The following is a 13,808-nucleotide window of genomic DNA, read 5'->3' on the forward strand; positions in this document are numbered from 1 at the left end:
TTTCAGAGTTCAGTAATGAAGGTCTTATAAATTCCCTTAAAATATGAAAGTGTTTTGACTTGCTAATAATAAAAAAAAAAAAAAAAAGGCAATAAACTGTTAGAAATGAGAATTTTTCCAAAGTCTTCCATCAGCTTTTACAGGATTTGGGGAGGAACGAAAAATATGATTAATTTTAACCAGTAGGGAGTTGACCGAATGCAGGGGAACATAAAATATTTAATAAATCCAAATAAACTCTGCAGTTCTGAATATATGTATTATGAACAGCAGAGAACAGTGTTGGTAGTCAGATTTCACAGACCATTTACTCAACTGCAGTGGGAATATTCTTCTCCTTGTTTTTTGTTTTTTTTTTTTTCTTTGAGGAGAGCTGTGTGTGGTTGGTCAATAATATAATGGGAAAGGTGTGTAGTGGAAGGCAAATAACCATGGTGTGTGAACTATTTTAAGGTAAGAGATGTTTAAGGTAATTAAATAAATAAAATAAATGAATAAAAATAAAATGCTTTCACTTTTTTGTTACAGGAATTCTCTTTCGAGGTTGTTTCCCCCCCTGTGGGCACCTGACCTTGGAAGCAACGGGGGGTTCCCGGCGAAGCACCCTCAGGATAGCAAGGATTTCCCAAACCTGGTGGGGAGGATGCAGAGCTGCCCCCAGGAGCAGCTGCAGAAGCCTCCTGATGTGCAGATGTTGCCCAGAGGTTTGGGAGATCTCCAGCTCATTGAGTCTTGGCTTCCTCAGCCTCCTGGCAGCGTCCTGAGGAGCAGCTACCCTGAAAATACCTGCTTGCAAAATGATAACAACTACAGGGTTCCCCAGGAAGGGTTTTCGTTTCACTTCAATCAGCACTTGGGCAGCTTCGACCACGGGAGGCTCAGCGGGGACTGCGAAAAATTCGGCTCCAATTTTGACCCTTTTCCTTCTCAGAGCAGACTGAAAGAAGGCACTCATGCTCAGAAGGAGTACTGGAAAAGTGAAAGGGCAAGAGGAAAAGCCCTGAAAAATTATGCTCCAGAACAAGCTAAGTGTTCCCCTGACCTTTCCCACCAGCCCTTTGGTAACTCCTGGGATAAAGTATCCCAGGACAACCACTGGCTTTCTAAAAGGTATGAAAGCGTTGCAGCTGCCCACAAACTGCAGTCAGCTCTCCATCCATCGCTGTGTTTTTTCAACCAAGCCCCTCATGAAAATAAATTCCCCGGAGAAACAGCCAGAAAACCCCAGGAAACCCACGTGCAGAACGGCCACCGTGGCTTTCCTTTGGGGAGTGCTTTTAGTAGTAATGAATGTAAGGTTAATGTTGGCCCCAAAGAATTCCCTCCTGAAGTGGCTGAGTGTGATTTATCCGTGAAAAACGTTGTGCAGAACGGGAGTTACTCATCATTCCATGGGTGTGCGTGGCTGGATGGGAAAGGCCTGGCAGCTGGATTGGATGTTCCGTGTGGGAAACGGGTCACAAGTCCGCAGTCATCCTCAGGGGTCTCAACCATGTCTGGGGGTTCTCCCACCCATCAGTCCCCTTACTACTCACAGCTCCTACCTGTCCTCCCTCCCAGGAAAGATGGGAGGTTACAGACATCAAATGGTTTTTCTAATAATTTGGGGCTTTGTAATTTCACCTCAGAAAACCAGAAGCAAATGAAACCCGCTGGGCAATCCCAGCCGGGTTCCTTGACTAATAAGGAGGGGCCATACCATAAATTCCCTGTTCATTCCTCATCTGACTGGTTAATGCAGCAGAGGGCTGGAAGTGAAGACCCCGAGAAATACCACAGGTTTCCAAAAAAGCAGACCCAGGAGAACTGCAATAAAGATGAGAGAAGAGGCAGAAGGAGTTGGATCCCCCATCTGGGATGTGCCGCCCCAAACCACCCTCCCTTCAATATGTTCCCGAAAAAGCACGAGCAGAACGGTGGCGGCCTGTCAGACTTCATCAATCCCTCCTTCCTTCCTTCCTTCCCCTTCGTGTCTGATTTGAAGCAGAATCCCAGCCTGCCTCTGCTCAATCCCCATCTGCTTCCACCAGCCAATAACTTGGGTTTTCCCCCGGCGCCGTTTCCCTTCTCAGAACTTGTTGACCTTTTCCACTGCGACGACTTCAACCCCTTGAGCCCCTTCCTCAGCGACCTGTTCTGTGGGGAGGTGGCTGCTCCCTGCTTTGCCTTCCCAACCCCCTGGAACAAGCACAGACCCCCCAGGAACCGCAGTGGACCTGCCAATGAGCTGCACGTCCGACTGGAGGAGTGTTACGAGCAGTGGAGAGCTCTGGAGAAGGAGAGGAAGAAGGTAAAGCCCAACGGGTAATAATTCCTGATAAGAACTTGACTGGTTTTAAATCATCTGAAGAAAGAGAGAACTTAGTGTTTCTTCTTTGGTTGGCTTTTTTTTTTGGTTGTTTGTTTTGTTGGTTGGTTGGGTTTTGTGTTGTTCTGTTTTTTTTACTGTCGGTGTTGTCTTTCCCTTTTGGTATCTTATTTTACTAAATCTTTGGTTTTAGTAATATAGAAAATTAAGCAACTAATCCTGGGCAAACCTGCAGTGTCTCCTCTCCCAAAGGAAATAGCAATTTATGCTCTTCTTATTACAGCCACTTTCCTGCCTCAAACTCTCTTGCTAAGAGCTGTTGTCAGGGAGGGATCACGCTACTGAGAAATGGGAATGATAAAGGAGGAGGAAATGCTTTCCCAAGAGGAGTCAGATCTCTGAATTCCATGCCAGACATCAGAAACTAAATTGTCAATAATCCCTCTCCTAATTGTACACTGAGCCTGGCTATTTCTTCCGCTTTGGAGAAGGCTCCTGGTCTGATGAGGAGACAGATGTCTGACCAAACTGGACCTCTGGAGAGCACATTTTCCTTTCCCTCATCATTTGTGGGACCTTGCTAATGGACTTTAGGAGGTGTAAATAGAACTGCTCGCATTGTTCTCTCAGGGGTGCCCCTACACAAGACTCCTCTCTGCCTGTCTGATCTTCCAGGAGTTCTCTTCAAGTGGGAAAGGGTGATGGTGATTCCTGCTCCAGTGTTTTTGGAAACACTTACGCTTTCTGTTGTGGCAAAGAAGGCTGTTCCAGGCCTGCTCAGGCAGGATTTGTGTCAATTAAGTCATTAGGGAAGACCAAATCATAGGTTTTATGTCTTGGTTTCTTTATTTTGTGATTAAAGGACGCTTTCACTTCCTGGATGCCTTTCAGGCCTCTCAGGTGAGAGGAGTTGGAGTCAGTGAGCTCTTGTAATCCATGTTAGGCAGGGGCAGAGACTAAATAATATAGAAGTGTCAGTAAAACAAAAAGCAAGGGACTTCAGCACATGTTTGCAGTAGGAATGTACATAGTGGGAATGTGGACTTAAACTTGCCTTGAACTGCAGGGTGACACCTAGGCCCTCTCTCCTGTGTCCACTGGACACTGAAGAAGGAAAGAGAGAAGGAATCCACTGCTAGTTGTCTTTTTTTTTTATTCCCAAGTGTAAATAGTTCCTCTCCAAAAATAGTTTTGGTGATGTTTAGCCACTGTCTGTGTTACAGAAGTGGGTTGTTCAGTGTCTTTCTCAACAGGGAGTTGGGCAGCTGTATTAATAATTTTTCAGAGCTGATACAAGTTTAAGTTTATAAGTTAAATCTGACTTAATCCTGATGAACTTGAGATACAATTTCTGCTGCTGTGATTGCCTGTTCCTTTGTTTTAATAATCACAGTATATGAGATTTGAGAAATGCAGTGAGAGCCATTGAGTTTAAATTCATAGAACTGCAGAATCATGAAGGTTAGAAAAGACCTTTAAGATCATCAAGTCCAGCCATCAACCATCCTGTTCAACCACTAAACCACATCCCCAAGTGCCTGCTCCTTGGGTGCTACACAGGAATTTCTTTGCCTGGGTCTGTGTCCAAGATTGATTAAAATAAAGTTGCACAGGTTTGGTTCTCACTTCCCAGCTCAAATGACCCCTCTGTGGCCTGACTCTCTGCCACCTGAGCATTGCAATCTGAGGGAGAGCTGAATTAGAGAAATGCTCCTGCAAAGAAGCTGGAGAGGGAGTTTAGACAAGGGATGGAGTGATGGGACAAGAGGTAATGGCTTTAAACCAAAAGAGGGCAGGGTTGGATTAGATTTAGGAAGAAATCGTTCCCTATGGGGGTGGGCAGGCCCTGGCACAGGTTGCCCAGAGAAGCTGTGGCTGCCCCTGGATCCCTGGAAGTGTCCAAGGCCAGGTTGGAGCCACCTGGGATAGTGGAAGGTGTCCCTGCCCGTGGCAGGGGGTGGGACTGGATGATCTGCAAGATCCCTTCCTACCCAAACCATTCCATGACTCTGTAACATTTGGGAATGTTTTTCCATGACCACACTCAGAAGTGAAGATGGGACCCTCACTCCTAAAGTGCTCGGAAATTCCAAACGTCCCCCCCAAAACAGGCTTTAGTACCGTACTAATTACAAACACTCACACTGCATATTCATTTTCCCTTCAGACTGAGGCTGACCTTGCGAGACACTTCCCGGGGAAGTGCATCTCCAGCTGCAGCAACACCCCCACATCCCGCCTCCCTGCCAACCCCTCGCGGGTGGATCGTCTGATTGCTGACCAGTCGCGGGAACACGCCAGGGTAGGCCTCGTGTGTGTGTATGTCATATTTCTTTGAAGGGAGATTTATTATTTTTTAATAAACCCTTAATGGCCCCTGGCGTTCCCTGGCAGGTGGTGGCGTTGATAGGAACGATGGAAAGGCTTCGCGGCGCCCCCGTGCACGGGAACATCCCCGCGGCCCTGGAGCGCCACGGCGGAGCCGTCCACGGAACGCGGGCCCGGCGGGAGGAGGAGATTCTGAACGCTGCCAATCCCCAGAGACAAGGAGTGCCACGCTCCGCTCACGAGAAAGGTATCCCTGCAGAGATTTAATTGTGAACGGGCTCAATTTAAAATATGCCGGTTTGGGATGTGGGGCAATTAAAAAAAAGAAGAACTTGGAAGTACACACGTGTTGCTTTGTAAGCCTTTAAAGTTATTCTGAGGTTTAAACACTTCAAAGTGTTTCCCTCTGGACTAACAGAACTGTAAAAATTATTCAGTGGTGTTATATAACCATAAGTCGCTGTCCTGAAAGCAAAAATGTACTTGTTTTTAAGAATATTTATTTTTAGTGATAGTGCTGTACTTTCTTTTCTCTTCAGCTTATAAAGTTAAAAAAAAAAATAAATTTACTGGGGTTGTGTTAATTGATTATGTCTGTCTACCTTTATCTAAGTCACAAATTCACCAGAAATTACATTCCAAGTTCTGCTGAAGTAAAGCCAGAGGGACCTGCAGCAGCAGTAGAGGTGATACATGTCAGAATTTAGGGTTTGGGGGTAAAGGTAACTTTATTTTTCTTCAGAAAATGATTTCCAAAGAGGGGATGCACTTCCTGCTGCTGCAGTGGAGAAGCCAGAGAGGTTCCTTTGGCTTCCAGCAAAGAATAGTTCTTCCTTGGTAGAAGGGAAAGATAAACTGTAAAGAGAGTCAATGTTTTTCTTTTGCAATTTAAGCGTCAAGCATGATGTCAAATCCTTAAAAGAATAGCCCTATGTGCAAACTGAGTCCTGAAATAACTCCTAAAATTATGTCAGGTGACAGTAACCCCCAGCACAAGTCAGGAGCAATGGAAGGAAGGTTCTTGGCCAGGCATGAGAGGTAGGACACGGTGGTTACATGAATGATTATGATTAGATTTATTACCAATACTGTCACTAAATACTGCCAAAGCAGTCTGTAAAGAACAGCTCTATCATCTGTTACAGTGGATTGTTGTATCGTCAGATTGTGGTCCCTCTTGTTGCATCACAATCTTTGAGACCCCCTCACTTCCTAAACTTCCCAGGGAAGTGCAGCTTGATCCACTTAGTCCCAGATTTAGTCAACGATCTGTGTCTAAAGAGTTAAAACATCAGCAGTTTTGGCTAGAAACCACCAGGTTTAGTGCCTGGCCTTGCAGAACTCCCAGTTACAAAGCAGCAAATCACCTGTGGAGCTACTTTAGGACTTTATCTCCATATTTGATTAAATTGTAACGCTTTTAATTGACCCATCCCAAAGCCAGCGATCCCTGTCTTTGGGATGCTCCTTCCCTGCCGGGGCGGGGAGATGCACCCAGAAACTGCCAGCAGACTGACCAGTTGGCCCAGTCTCCACCAGCACAGACACAAGGAGTGCGAGGTGTCACACCCTTCACCAGAGAAGAGCCGCGACCGACGGGAGTTCAACCGGCGCAGCTCAGCCCTTTCTCGAGCGCACTTTGCTCAAGGAGATGAGCCGAGTCATCTCTTTAAACACTTCCAGGCTTGCACACTGATTCGAGATGTTTTCCTGTTGCAGATGTCCTGGCTCTGGCAGCTGCCATCGGGGCCCTGGCTGGTGCCACGCGCCGGGCTCGCACCGCGCTCTGGTGCGCGGCACAGATGACTCTGCCCAAAAACCCTCCTGGTGGGCCAGACAGAACAGAAGCTGCTCAAAGGGCATTGCAGGAGCTTCCTCCTCCAAGCACACAAGAAGAAAGCAGCGTGGAACAAGAAAAGCCTGAGGAACCCCCTAGGATCGTTGTGGAATAACGGGATATAATAGCGGCGACGGAGAGGGAGAGGCTGAGGACGGGGAGGGAAGGGCTCAGGGTCCTGCACAGCACCGTGGAAAGGGGGGTTTTGGTGGGATGTGAGAAAGCAGAAGGGTTCATTAATGTGCCTGGTCAGTGCTGCTGCAGTTCTGTTACTGTGATTCTGGTGTTGAGAGGCGCCTCTGGTGGCAGTGTTAATGCAGCTTTTTAACATTGCTGCTCTTGCAGTAGGAATCTTGGTGATAAGAGGAACTAAACAACAGCTGAGCGTTGCCTTGTGTGCTTCTCCATCACCTGACAAACCAGAGAGTGTGGTAGAACCTAATTCTCCATTTATTTTATTTTTTTTTTTTGTTAATGAGATAATTTAGCACACTTAAAGGTACTTAATAAATTATTCAGGGTTTTGTGGGGTGTTTTTGTTTGCACCATAACGTAGTTCTTCCAAGAGCCAAAGTGATCACTAAGTAGTTTGCATCCCATCACTCTGCCAGGAGCATCCCACGCTCCTGTGTTTTTTGGGAATCAGGTCAGCCAGATTATCACTGTTTTGACAGGAGTAATCAGTGTTTAAGGTTTGCTGGGTGAGATGCTGCAGCAGTTGTGCTGCCAGTTCAGCTGCTGGCAACCCCAGTGTGACCTGAGCTTTCCTGTGGCACAGTCCACTTCAATTTTTTCCATTAAAAAAAGGGTTTTGTAGCTTTGCAGTGTGTACTGCGCCGGAATACACGTCAGCACGTGGTAGAAAACCATCACTCAGGATTAGAAATCTAGATTTATTGTTTCCTCGGTGGGTTAAAAACCAGTAACTATATAACATAATATGCACTTATATTAATAGCAAACAATAATTTTTTTAAATTAAGTTCATGGTACTGTGATTTTTTTTTCAGACACATTCCGTATTTATTTCAATGTGTTCATTGAATGTTTATTTAAAATTCTATTTTAGTAATATAAAGTTTAAATATTTTTGCCAAATCTTCTGAATAATCAGATATAACAATTTACTCAGGAACTCTGTATATTATTATATAAATATACACGTGGTATTTAGGGATTTTTTTTTTTTTTTGGTGAAGGGATGTTTGCAAAATTATTTACACAAAGCTAACTATGTACTAGGTTACCAAAGCTGTTTAACTGATTGGGTTTTTTTGTGTGTGGAAGACTTAATATATTTAATTGCTGTTAACTTAGTCTCCGTTCTGTGGCTTAGACAATCAGAGTGTGGATGTTCAGGGTGAGAATTAGGAAAGAATGAGTAATTCCAGGTGTGTTCTTAGGGCATTTAGGAATATTTTAATGCTTGAACTTACTGTTACACTGTCTCTTAACATGTACTAATAATTAAGGCTCTTAAGTATCAGTTTATGTGGTTTGGAGAGCAGTTCTTATTTTAAAATTAAATTAAGTTGGTGATAAAAGCGAAGTTTGAAAGGCAAAAATGAAGACTTTTATGTTGCTTAGTGTTCAGCGTGGAATTTGACTTTCTGTGGATAATTAGAGAGCTGTTTCCATATCTATGTACTTGCAAAATGTTCCAAATGTGTAGTTTTGGCTCCGTGGATGTCCCTAGAGCTGATTTTGTCTCAACAGTGCCATCCTTAAAACTCTAATGAGGCAGTAGCACAGAAACTTGTAGCAAAAACTTACTCATTGTAATCCACTGAGCAAAGATTAGAAGCCAAACTAGGTAGAAATCAGATTCTTAGTGTAGCAAGATAACGGTGTGGTTTTTTTCCCTCTAAAGAAAGTGAACTCAACTTTAAAAAGAATATTTGTTTCAGCCTTAGCCTAAAAAAACCAGGTAACAGTTATTTGAGCGTGAGTGTTTTCTCCGTGTGCACATGCAGTTTATTTGCACAGACTTAAATTCGAGAAGGCCAGATTCGTGTTTGTGTAACCAAACAACCCCCAGCTGACCAGCGGAGCTCGAGGTGTTTCAGTTCGCGGGTGATTTTTGTGGTTTAATCACCCGTCGCTGCGGTGACAGGAAAATCGGGCTCTGCAAGCCTGGGTCAGCTTTGCTGTTTACAGAAGAACACTTGGGAGGGTGGTTTTGTGGTGAATGTACGGGGCAGAGTGGGTCCTTATTGCATTATTAGTGTTAATTAATATTGTGAAGGAACGTGGTCTTAAGTTCGTAGTTAATGTGCCTTTAACAGCCTCATTTTCCCCGAAGTGTTAAACAGCTTCTGTTTCCACTTGCAGTTTTTAAAAAACTCATTTTAAAGGGTTCTAGGGGTGGCTGCGCTGGGCTCCAATTAACACCCACCGTTAATTATGGGAATTGCACTCCTCGGGCCGGCCGGTTTGGGGCTCTTTAAGTGGCTGTGGAATGTTGTCACCCCGGGTCTCGTGTGCCAGTGTCAGATGTTCCTTGTCATGCCCTACAAATCCCTCCCCACCACCACCACCACCATCACACGCTCGGGTTTCACTTTGCCTCGCCCTGTTTTCTTCAGGAAAAACTCCAGCTCTTCACCTAAAAAGGGGTTTTTGTGCCCGTTTCTTTCACTGATTTTTCTCATGGGCAGCGTTAGTTCTGTTGCTTTATTTTTACTCCTTCCTTTTGTATTTTAGGGGGGGGAAATAAAAGCCCCACCGTGTCTTGTAAAACAGCACCTGGAGTTGCAGCAGCTCTGTTGTTCATGACGTTGTTTTTTTGCTGCCTGGTGGTTTAATTTGGCAACAAGGTACAAATTCTTGTTAAATCTTGCACTGAATTTTTGGTATGAATAAGTAAAATGTAATGCTTGTGTGGTTTTAGGAGCTAATTGTTACCTGACTTCAGGGGAAGCAGAGTCGAGGGTTTAGGTCACACTTAAGCCAGGGAGGTGGTTTTGGCTTGGATTTAGATTTAAATTTTGGAGGAAATAAAAAGAAATCTTCCTTTCCCTCCCCGTTTTGAGAAGCAATCAGGTAAAACTGAGTTTATTCCCTTCTCCTTTTCCATCCACCCCACCCCTCTGAGCTTTTTTTTTTTTTAAGGTTTAATTCTTTGGGGTTTTCTCCTGCTTTGATTTATGCAGTTTAAACTTCTGGATGAGGTGAAGGGTTGCAGCCAGTCCTGGGAGCAGTGATTGCTCCAGCTGAAGCAAACAGGGGCCTAAGAGCCCCTCCTTAAGTCAGGACTATTATCAGGGTGTGATTTGATAGTGGGTAGCAAATCTTTAATGCTTTAAAAATCCCAAATCGATAGTCCTGTACAACACAGACTTAAGAACTGTGATTGATTATTTATTTATAAATAACTGGAGGCTTCTGATGATCCAACCTTATTAATTCCCAGAAGAAAGGCCCCAGCAGGGGAATAACTCTGGTTTTTTGGGTTTTTTTTCTGGTTATAGGTTTTGTACCTCTGATTTTCTTCTGTACCCACAGGGTCCCTCTGGCAGTTAAATTACTTTGATGGTGTTTTTAGAAAGTAAACCCCAGAAACTGGTATTAATTTATTTTCATTAGAGCAGCATGAAGGGAGGTTATTTAAGTTCATGATGCTTGTCTTGCTGTGGCCTTTTCAGGAGTGTGTGAGACTTAATTCCCAAACTGCTGCTATTGGATTTTTCTTTTTTTTTTTCTTTCCACACTGAATATTGTTCACTGGTGGTATTTGCAACCACTACCAATCCTTTTTGCCTGTACCTGGATGGGTATAATTTGGGAGTTATTTGCCTTTTGGCTTGGAAATTGCTGCTCTAATTCGTAACAAGCCTCTTATGATTGTTTCTGGCACCTTTTTTATTTTGAAATAAATGGTTTCAGGTGGAGATTATGCAAGTGGGAGGCTTTGCTGAGGCAGCTGCCTTTTCAGAGAGGTGTGGGGATACTCCAGGTTTTTGTGGGGAGCTCCCTGGCATTCCTGTGCGCTTTCCCAGGGGTGCCATGAGCACGACAACTCCCTGGGACTGTGTTTGACCTGCAACCACGGCCACCTCCCTTTCTGTTTTGAGGATATAAAGGGGGAAAATGGGAGCTCCAAGAAGGAAGAAAACGCTGGGAATCCTAATTCCAGTGGGGAGGATCGCTCCTCTGTGTGACCCCCGTGGCCAGAAGGGTGTGAGGGGCCGGGAATCTGTCTTGGCATAAAGCAGGATTCCCTTTTCCCGGGTGCTGCTGAGCCTTGGGGCGGAGTTGGCTCTTCCCTGTCCTGCTCTGGAGCTCGTCCTTCCACCCAGGTGTGTTTTAATCGTGTGGAATTAAGCTGTGTCCCAGCTTGAGGGACCAGGAGAGGGCTTGGGAAGAGCAGGCTCAAGCCAAGGGATCTGGTGCTCCCTCTGGGATCAGGATCATTTCCTCTCCCAGCTGCTCCTGTCAGGGGAGAGAACGAGGTAGGATTTAAGCTCAGCTTTTCTAGGCTTGGTACTCCTTGCCTTCTGTCACTTTCTGAGCACAACATCTGTTTGTTTGGGGTTTAAATCTGTTCTTCCTCCAGTGACAACACCCAGCTTTGCTCAGTGGGATATTCATAGATCTCTGTAGGAAGCTGGATGTTTGGGTTTTTTTTTTTATTATTTAAATGCTGTAAAGATTATGCAACAAACAGACCTTAAGCCTGTATGATTTTATTTTTTTAAAGCTCTATTTTTACCTGCTCTGGGAGCTGGTGGTTTTTTTTTTTTTTGGTCCCTTTGTTTGGGAGCTGCAATGTCAAAATGCTGCATGTTGGCACAACCCAAAGCAGTGGGTTTGGGGATTTTTTGTTCTTTATATCCTTTTATGTCTTTGCCTGTAAAACTAATTTTTTTTTAATTCTTCGTATCCACAGTCTTCTCCAGGTTTATTTATTTTTCCTAACAGAGTCATTTAAAGTGGAAGGACTTGCTGATTGTTTAACCCTTCACATTTGTAGGTTGTACTGAACAGGGGGAAGGGAACACTTCACATCAGTCAATATGAGGGTGGTTGACTTCGGAATGGATATTTTAATTATTATTTTTAAATCCTTAGGCTGAGCATGGTCCTGCTTCTGTTGGAGCCACAGCTTTAAGAGATTTCTGTCCTGATCTGGCTTTGCTGCTTCGCTGGTTGAACCTCCAGTCGAGCAGCTCTTTGTAAAGCCCAGCTTAGAGGTTCACCTTCCAAATTTGTTACCCAGAAACTCCAGAGTTCCCAAACTTTTATTTTTTCCCCCCCCCCGAGGTTTCTCACTCCTTGGAATTAACCAGGATAACGCTGCTTTCTCTTAAAGCTGAGGAATGGACCTACTGCAGAAACTGGGGCCAAACTGGGGGATTTCTGGGAATTTTTGCACTTTGTTTTATCCTGTCCTGTTTCAAGGGAGGGAGTCTGAACCGTGTCAAGACTTTGATTTATTTCCTGTGCAGTTTATCCATGGCAGTCACCAGCACTTCTTTGATTTGTGCAACCTGATTTTTATCTGTTTTTTTTTTTTGTTTTCAATAAAATGACAACTTTGCCAATCAATTTCCTGAGTTACTTGGAAGGGAAGGTCCTTATTTTTCTTCACTAGCAATACTCTAATCAAAGGTGCAAAAAAAAAAAAATGTTTAATGTGTCTGTGCCCTTAGAGATTGAAAATATATCAGGTTAGGAGCAACTTTTAAATCAACTGAGGAACTGGAGCTATAAATCCTTGCTTGTTGCCAAATGGGCTTTAAAAAAGCAAAATGTTTGCAAACAGTGTATTTAAAAAAAAGCTTGTTAGAGAGAATAAATCAGAGTCAAAAATCATTGCCAGACAAAGGTTGCTTCACTTTTTTTTTTTTTACTGTATAAAATACAACTTGTTTATGCACAGTAATAACTTAATGAGCATTGTTTTTTTCTTTTCACAGAATTAGGCTGTTTCCAGTATATAGATGGGAAAAATAAGTTTCCTTTCATTTTCTTATGACAGATATACAAAGATGAATAGTGTCTATATTTTAATAAACTGTTTGGTGTCCAAAGTGTATCTTTTACATGTCTGTTGGTCCTACTCATTTGTTTAAAACAGCCAATTTTATGCTGCTGGTGAAATATTCCTGAAGGAGATCTTGGACTGATCCACTCAGTTGGCCCAACAGAAAGATGTCAAATTATAATTTAACTTTAAAAAAAAGAAAAAAGGTCAGTGAATGAGTTTAAGCTTCTTTAAGTATTTCTGTAAAACAACTGTGGATGTTTGAGCGCTGCAAAAATCTTACTTCTACCTCTCGTGGAACATCCTTAAAAAAATGATCCTTCACAGACGTGCTTTGGTATCACAGTGTTGGTTCACCTTAATTTGGGAATTCCATCTGCTTTTCCTGTTTTGTTCTTCCCCTGTGGAACACCGGGGTGCCTTTGTTATGTCCACCTGTGTTAAAGGAGCTTCAGCAAACCCTGCACCTTCATGTGGTTTTGATTACAAAATACAGGACTGAGTTTGTGTTACGTGTGTGAAAATCTCAGAAATTGGAGAATTCTGTAATAAATCATGGCCAGCATAATTATCTGGGTTTGGTTTTTTTTTTTTTTGTATGTGATTTGATTCTTCTTTAATTTAAATAATCACCTGTGTTGTGTGTATGTCCTTAATAAACAGTGACAGCTTTAGTTCAACCCTCACAATTTCTCAGCTGCTTTTCTCCATAGGGGATGAATTTGAGCTGGTAATTCTGCCTTGTTATTTCACTCCCAAAAATGATAATTCATGTTTTATGGGACTGATTTGATGACTTTAATTTTGCAGAAGAAGAAAGGGGCAGTTTTTGGTCGGCACTTGTCAGACTTGGGGCTGAGGAATCTCTTTTTTACTCTGCCTGGGAGGGCACAAAGAAAAAGTAGATTTGGGTCAAGTAGTTGAGAATAAAGGACAGCCTTTAGTGAGGACTTCATGGAGTGTTAATGGGGGGAATCATGAACTGTTGGAATGATCTGTTGGAGGTGGTCTGAGGGCTGGAGCCAGGCTGGGAGAGCTGGGGGAGTTCACCTGGAGAAGAGAAGGCTCCAGGGAGACCTGAGAGCCCCTTGCAGGGCCTAAAGGGGCTCCAGGAGAGCTGGAGAGGGACTGGGGACAAGGCATGGAGGGACAGGACACAGGGAATGGCTTCCCACTGCCAAAAGGATATTGGGGAGCAATTTTTGGCTGGGAGAGTGGTGATGCCCTGGCACAGGTTGCTCAGAGAAGCTGTGGCTGCCCCTGGATCCCTGGAAGTGTCCAGGGCCAGGTTGGACGGGGCTTGGAGTAACCTGGGCTGGTGGAAGGTGTCCCTGCCTGTGGCAGAGGGT

At 43.9% G+C, this 13,808-nt stretch overlaps 1 protein-coding gene across 1 annotated transcript in view; it reads left to right on the forward strand.

Moving 5' to 3' along the window:
* The window catches only part of LOC114064507, a 15,008-nt gene extending 8,134 nt beyond the window's left edge, over window positions 1-6,874 (forward strand). The window contains exons 5-8 of the mRNA XM_027897631.1: window positions 746-2,290; window positions 4,476-4,610; window positions 4,703-4,883; window positions 6,356-6,874. Coding sequence (XP_027753432.1) covers window positions 746-2,290; window positions 4,476-4,610; window positions 4,703-4,883; window positions 6,356-6,588 — 2,094 coding nt within the window. The 3' untranslated portion in view covers window positions 6,589-6,874. The remainder of the gene's footprint in view (window positions 1-745; window positions 2,291-4,475; window positions 4,611-4,702; window positions 4,884-6,355) is intronic.
* The last annotated feature ends 6,934 nt before the right edge of the window (window positions 6,875-13,808 follow it).

Source organism: Empidonax traillii, unplaced genomic scaffold (genome assembly GCF_003031625.1).
Source record: "Empidonax traillii isolate 1590-97213 ecotype Southwest subspecies unplaced genomic scaffold, ASM303162v1 scaffold553:size485074, whole genome shotgun sequence".
NCBI lineage: Eukaryota > Metazoa > Chordata > Aves > Passeriformes > Tyrannidae > Empidonax > Empidonax traillii.